This window comes from Volvox carteri (genome assembly GCF_000143455.1).
Source record: "Volvox carteri f. nagariensis unplaced genomic scaffold VOLCAscaffold_68, whole genome shotgun sequence".
Classification (NCBI taxonomy): Eukaryota; Viridiplantae; Chlorophyta; class Chlorophyceae; order Chlamydomonadales; family Volvocaceae; genus Volvox; species Volvox carteri.
In genome coordinates, this window is record NW_003307611.1 from 367730 (window position 1) to 375032 (window position 7303).

General features: G+C 57.6%; 1 protein-coding gene across 1 annotated transcript; it reads right to left on the reverse strand.

Annotated features, from left to right (window-relative positions):
* Nucleotides 1-493: 493 nt before the first annotated feature.
* Nucleotides 494-6960, reverse strand: VOLCADRAFT_98124 (uncharacterized protein; the record flags this gene model as incomplete). The annotated part of the gene is made up of 10 exons (XM_002957039.1): nt 494-774; nt 1340-1472; nt 1814-1994; nt 2284-2466; nt 2985-3077; nt 3675-3801; nt 4355-4393; nt 4854-4911; nt 5452-5820; nt 6649-6960. The coding sequence occupies 10 exons, from the start codon at nt 6958-6960 to the stop codon at nt 494-496; spliced, it is 1776 nt and encodes a 591-aa protein (XP_002957085.1).
* Nucleotides 6961-7303: the final 343 nt, after the last annotated feature.

Genomic DNA, 7303 nt, shown 5'->3' on the forward strand with positions numbered 1-7303 from the left:
ATCTGTATGTACATACATACACACATACATACACACACCCAAATCCATCAAGCCACCCTCCTAATCCCCAGTCATCCAACTAAATGCATCATGAGTAATTACAGCTATGCCACCATCACCGCAGTAGCTGCAGTAGCAGCAGCACGAGGCAGTCGCCTGCCAGGACTGGCCCCAACTAAGCGCCCCATCAGGCAATCGCATACTATATTGGCCCCCACAATTATGAATTGAGACATCCATGTCCTAATCAAGCCACAAAACCCTAAGACCCTGGGCGACTAACGACACCTAACAACCCCCCTCTTGAAGCACAAAAGAGGACGTCACCTCCTCCTCTAGGAAACCGTTCCGAGCCCACATTGACTGCCCCCCGCTCTCCTTTCCACCTTCTTGCCCAGCCCTACGGCTCCATGGTCATGACGCCTACTCCCCAGCTTTCCATCGGTGAAGTCTGTGCGTCTGTCAGTCAGTCAGTCAGCTGCCGGCGCCGTCGTCAGCCTGTTTGGTCTCGTCGCGAGGTCTCCTCCAGCGACGCCGCGTCGCTACGCCGCCGGACTCTCGTCTCCCGACCCGCCGCGCCGCCGTTCGCCCGGCGGCGGCGGTGCACCATGTGTGAGCTCCACGCCCCCCCTGGACCTCGCAACAGCCCGCAGGCGACTCTGTAGTTGACGTTATCCTCCTCCGGGTTCACATTGTCAGGCATTCCGTCCCACGGTACGACACCAGCAGCGGCAGCGGTGCTGTACACCAGGTAGTCCAGTTGGCCGATCAGGACTGAGACACATAAGGTGAGGTGCGGTCGGGGGTGGCGGGTGGGGATTGGGTGGGTCGGGTGGAGGGAGAGCGGGGGAGGTGGGTGGGGTTGAGGATTGGACGTGCAGTGGCAGGTGGTGGGGGTTTTGGTTGGGAGATGCAGGCGCCATTGGCGAGTTGGCGAAGGAAGGGTCGGGAAACGTTGCGTTGAAAGTTGTGAAGGTAACTAAGAACCGTGGAGGTTCCAGAGGGCTGGGGGAAAGCGGCAAGGAGGAGAGGAGGAGAAGAGAAGGACACACGACAGAAACGAACAAAGGCAATACGGACGAAGCGCACTGCTCTGTGCACGACGTTCTTTCACCGGAGGAACCTTGAAGGGAGCAATAGTGGGGGGAGGGGGAAGGAAGGGGGGAGGGCGACCTGTAGGAGGAGGGAGCCGGAACGGCTCTTTAAATGGGAGGAGAGCGGTTTAGGTTGCAGAGCGTAACCACCCGGCACGCAGAACAGGGACAAAAGTGGAGAAAAGTGTCGTGCTGTCGTAATTGTCCGCACTCTGACGTTACTCAGCCGGGCGCTCGCGCCCCACCTGCGAGTCCGTACAAATCCATGTCAATTTGCTGCCTGCCGTACAGGATATCCATCTCATCACTTGATGGCATGTGCGGTGATGGGTCAAAGTCAAACATCTCCTGAAGCGCCGTAATGTTCTTGTCGTGCACCTGCGTTTGCACGGAGAGGGCGTTACAGTACGGCACAGCACACAGCACATAAGAACATGACCGGCGCGTACGGAGCCTTCGGGAGCAGGAACCTTCGTTCCCCCTGCGTCACGGCTCAGCGCAGCACAGCCCAGGGGCGGGCAAGATCACCATCAACGTGGACGAACCAGGTATACATATATAGTTGTGACTGAACCAGGGAGGGAACCCGGGAACCATTTCGAGCCGACAAAACCCCTAAAAGAAGCAGAGATGCCAGGTGCGGGCACCCCGCAATAGTTCACTTCGCGTGCCGGAAGAGGGAGGCGGTAATGGAGACAGCAGCGCCGGAAGGCACTCACGTCCGTGTACGACACCGGCCAACCAGCTCCAAACGCAAGCAATCGCGATGTAAGCTCGGTCGGTGACTCTAGCGGTACGACGATGTCGTACTGCATCAGGACGAGCCGTGCTGGCGCCAGGTGGGTGTCGGCGGTGATGCCACCCACTGGCGCATGCCAGGCAGCCTCGCCGAGCAGCGTCCTGCAAGGTACGACATGTACGGCAATCAAGGCAGCAAGGGGGAACAGGACGGGCGCCCGTATTTACATTTTCATGGGAGATGTGTGTTGTTTGTGTTTTCTATGCACTGCTTACTTCATTGTGGGTCCGGAGAGACGCGAAACATCTTAACATCTCAACAGCAGCAGGGAAATGGCAGCCTAAGCCAGCAGCAGTGAAACGCAGCTCCGGAACCGTTCCGGAGCGTCACGCCCGGATTGGTATGTAACGGACACGTACATACATACAGTATATACATCCCTTCCATTACCTTGCAAAGTAGTTGTCAGATATTGCCGGTGCCACACTGGACCAGAAGCTTGCGTTTGCACCCGCATACGTGGTGAAGAAGTCGGCTGATTTCTCCACGCCCTCCTCCACTTGGGCGGTCATGAAGCGCTTGTAGTGCAGCAGGATGAACCGCAGGTGGGAGGCGAGGCGGCGGAGGGGGTTCCTGGAGGGCGGTAGGGGGAGGAGGGTAGGGGGAGGAGGGTAGGGGGAGGAGGGTAGGGGGAGGAGGGTAGGTGGGGTGGGGAGGGGCGGGACAGGAGGAGGGCAAAGAAGGAAGGGTTTGCCTCTTGTTTGCCATTATGTTGAATCAGAGGACAAGTCCACTGAGCCGAATGGCCCTAAAACCCTAAAACCCTAAGTTAGGGGGAGGTGGAGACGTCTCATGTCTGTGACCCGAACGAGAATAACGAAGTATGTAAAATAGGCGATTTCTAATAGGTGATGATTCTATGGAATTATCTAGAGGCTCCAAGAGGCACTTGCCTGAACAGGATCGCGGTGACGAACTGCTTGCTGCACACCTCCACATCCGAAAAGGACTCGGCACCGCCAGTCAGCGTGTACTCGTTGCTGCGTGTCGCGTGTGTGCGGGGTGCGGATAGAGGGGCTTATAAGCACACAAGCATAACATCAATAGAAGAGGGAGGTAGGAGTTGTACAGCATTTCATGCGTCGCCGTACCTGTAGTACGTCCAGCGGTTAGCGAGCATCTGCGCGGCCCGGCTGGCACACCCCGGTGCCCCCTCGGAACGATAAGTGCCGTGAAGGTACCAGCTGTGTAGTGGTGGTGGCGACGGCGACGGTGGGGGGAATGGGGAATGGGGGGAAAGCGGAGGAGTGGGAGGAGTAATAATAAAGGGGTTGCGCAGTATCAAAACTCTAGGGTGTGTGGGGGTAAAAGCAAGCCCGCTAGGAGACGGGCAGTGACAGTGGACAAGGGGAAACCGTAGTCAGCACACGTACACGATTAGTGGGATGGAAGTTGCCATGATCGGACGGCGATGATGGACAACCGGTGCAAGGAGGGAGGGGGGAATCTAGTATGCAAGGAAGTCGGAAATGAACTGCCGGCAGCAAGGAGGGGGGCAGCAAGGGAAGATGAACACCCTTTCACTTCTTTCCTCCCTTCTCTCCTTACCTCTCCCTCCCCCAATCGCACCGAGAACGCTGTTTTGCTCCCATTCTACAACCTCCACACCTTCCACAACAATTTCAACATCCCACAATTGTGCTTTTGCCTTTGCTTCCCTTTCATCTCCCTCCCCTTTCCCTGCTTCGTAACCCAGTGCACCTCTCCTGCAGGCTACCCCCACCTTACCTCCACAGCGGTTCCCACACACACACCCTTTCCCTTCCTCTCTGCAAACTTACCGTGTGGGCTCTGCTCCGGTCAGTCGCGTGTGCGCCGCTCCGTCCACCCAGCGCACCTTGTCATCAAACGAGCTCACGCCGCACACAAAGAACCTGTCGAAGCGCTGGGTGGTGCAGCCGTTGAGCTCTGCAGCCGATAGATTAGGGCAGAGTGGGCGGGTGGTGGGTGGGGAGGAATCAGTGCGGAGGAAAGGAATCAGAGGCAACGCAAGAAGCATCGAATTACCACAGGTGGGTGGGAGGGAGGAGGGGTAGCAGGGCAGACGGAGGGAGCATGGACGATGGTGGACAGGGGCTTGCCGGAGAAGAGCCGGAAAGAAAAAGGTATGATCGTATAAAACTTTAGGCAGTTTGGTGTGTACTAAGCAGGGCAGGTTGGGCGTGTCTGCAGCTGCTCCATGCTCTTAGAAAGGGGCATAGGCAAGGTGGAAGCAAGGCAAAGGACTACTCCAGGACACCACCTCAGGATGATTGAAGCCTATAAAAGTTTGTCATTATATCGGTTTCAGGCGTGAGTGCATTTGGGGAGCTTAGGGTTTAAGAGGGCGAGAGAGACGTTGTGGGAGCGAGGAAAGCAGGCAGGCGGACTGCACACATCCCCGCCCTCCTCTTGCCCCGTCTTCCTTGAGTTCCCGAACCACCGACCCGCGAGTCGCGTCATCGAAACCTCTGTTACTTACGTGCCGCGTGGCACCAGCTCGTGCCCCCGCTCTTGGACACTGCGGCGGCGAGAGGACACCAGGCGGGCAGACGGCCGCGGGAGAGTCGGACAGGCAGGAGAGTGGGAAAGGAGGGTTTCCTGCCGAGGTGTGCCTTCGCCCTATCCCTTTCCCCTGCCGTAGCTCTATCCGGCTGCCCTCATCTGGGTCGGCAGTCGTATTGCCGATCTTACCCCCCGGGCCTGACTCCCCGCCTGCACATCGGCCCTGGGGGATTTACGTACGCCCCAGGTGCGGTGGTTCGGGTTGCTTTCCGTAAAACCCTTACAAATCCTCCTTACCAACTGTTTACCTTAACCTTTGCTGCCAAGATATTTTATAGAATTAGCACTGTGTGTCGACTGAAACATGATGTTGTTTGTGGGGGAAAATGAGGTTCGCCTTAACCGCATCCCTAATCCCTACCCTGGCCCCCTGCCTCCATCCTTCCTTCTTCCTTCCTGTCCCCACCCCCCCTTACCGTGTTGGTAGTCCATGATCCCCCGGTTCATTGCCCCACGCCGGTGCAGCATGTAGAGCTGGGTGCGGGGGATAGGCAGCGGGGGATAGGCAGCGGGGCGGAAGCCAGGTAAATGTGTGTGGCGTGTGCGTGTGCGATAAGGACAAGACCGGAGCAAACCCCGACAGAGCTCACGGGGATGTGTGCGGGGGAGGGCTGCATACAACAGTCTAGGACAGCTCTCCCCTCGCCGGTGAGGCAGAGGAGAGATCGGTGAGTGCAGGGGGATATGCACACACACAGAGGGGAAGTTGCCGGGGCTGTGTGTAAATGGACAGGACCCAGATCTGACCCAGATGGGCCCTGATCCAGCAGCATTTGCACCCGCTGCCGAGCCCCCTCTACCTCCACACAACCCCACCTCGCACCACAAGACCCGGACTAGGCCCCCCTCCCTCCCCGCCGCAGCCTCCACCGTCGGTCGTTCTCTTCGCCTTCCGGCAGTCTCCCCCTGGTCTTTTCCTGGCCATTCCACCGACCATATCAGGGGCTCATGTCACCGCATGCACATATGTACTTGTAGAACCTGAATGACGAACCGCTTAACCCACGGACTTACCTGTACGAATAAGCCGCTGACGGCCTCCTCCTCCACCTCCGTCAGCCGCTTGCCAGCCCCATCCAGCCACGCGCGCACCACCACCGCCGTCAGCAGTCGCCTCAGCACCGGAAAGGACGTCCCGGCCGGCAGCTGCGCCAGCCTCGATCCGATCTTATGAGACCAGTCCACTAGCGACTGAGGAGACGGCAGCGTGGAGAGGGGCTTGGACAGCGGCTTCGGAGGCTTGGGGGATGATGTCTCCCGGTCGCTGCGTCGTCGTAGGCCGACGGCGTCCTCTTCCGCCGCCTCCGCACCGGCTGGCGCTATAGAGGCTTCTAGATGCCGACCACTGCCGGTCGCACCCTCCCGAGTCAGCAGCAGCAGCTCCTGAAGGGAGGGGGAGATAGGGCGAGGTTGTAGCGAGGAGGTGTGATGCGCAGGGATTACGACGGAACCCAAATTTCACACGACACGGGAGGGAGTGCCGAGGTGAGCGCGCCAAAACGCAGAGCTGCAACCGTGGTTGGGCTTGTGGTAATAATGGAAGAGGAGAAGGAAGCATCGGGTGGATATGGGTTTTAGTTGTTGGTTAGTTGTCGGTTACGGTTATGATTTGGGGGTTGAGAAAGTGGAGGTGGGAAAGGTGTGGCTTGTGGGCTGGTGGTAGGCTGCCTAAAAGCTGTGGGTCGACGGAAACCGAAGTCGAGGTTGAGGGTGCTGGGGGCCGCGTGAAGGTGTGGGATTGGAACGATCGGAGGAGACCCAGATCAGGGGAGGTGAGCCGCATGTAATGGAGGGCTCCGGGATCGGACCCAGATGGGGCGGGTGTGTAAAAGGCGGTGGGCCTGGTTTCGCGTGTGTGTACCGGGAGAGTAAGCGGGGGTGTAAGCGGGGGTGTAAGCGGGGTAAGGTAACGGGTTGGTTGGCGACGGTCCGGACTAAGGGATGGGCTGTGCGAGGATAGAAGATTGACAGAGGACGTGGGAAGGGATTGTTCCAGACTGTGAAGGCGTGTCTCAGGGATTTAACAGGCCTGTCGAGGACCAGGGTTGAGGGATGACCATCCAGGCCGGGAGAAACAAGCTTTATGTCCTGAAAAGGTGTAAGATATAGTCAGGAAGGGGGAGGACTACGGAAAGAAAGGCATCATAGGTTTCGACGGCCGCTTGCGCCACGCAGGAACTGTGCTCGCTCCTTGCGAGCGTACGTACAAACCTGAAGAAGGGAAGCTACTTTCGGCTCCCGGAGCTCGTGCACCCGATGAAGGGCATCGCTGTAATGCGGCTCCACGGTGTCCAGCACCATGCTTAGCTTTGCACGCAACGCCGATTGCTGGCCGGGGTTGTTCATGTGCTCATCCCCAAGGAAGATACTTGGAAAGCTTCCAGACAGGCTAAAGGATGTTTCAGTGCTCCGAGCACGCCGAGTAGAGCTGGAGCGACTTGTTCTTCTAGAGCTAGCCGCAGAGATACCGCTACAGCTCGCAGCCAGCAGGATGACGCAGATGATAAGCCGTGCAATCAACATGTTTACAAAATTCTGAATAAGGCCATGCTTATGATAAAATTTGTTCCGCTGTTCGTCCTTGGTGCCATGCCCCAGCTCAGAAGTCGATACTGAGTACGTCGGCATGCGATGCTTGCATGTGTTACGTACATGCAAAGCGCATAATTTTGCCAAGCAGAATGCTTAGAGCAAAGAATTGAAGCCGTGCATGTTGAAAGAAGGAAAAGCGCGCACGCGACGTACACAGGTGTAGTGACCATCCAAGTTCACACGGGCCATCCTGCGAGGACTAGTTAAGTGGGTTAGGTGATAAATATTAAAATCTTTTGGCACTCTTGACCTTAAGTGTTGAAAGGGCAATCAT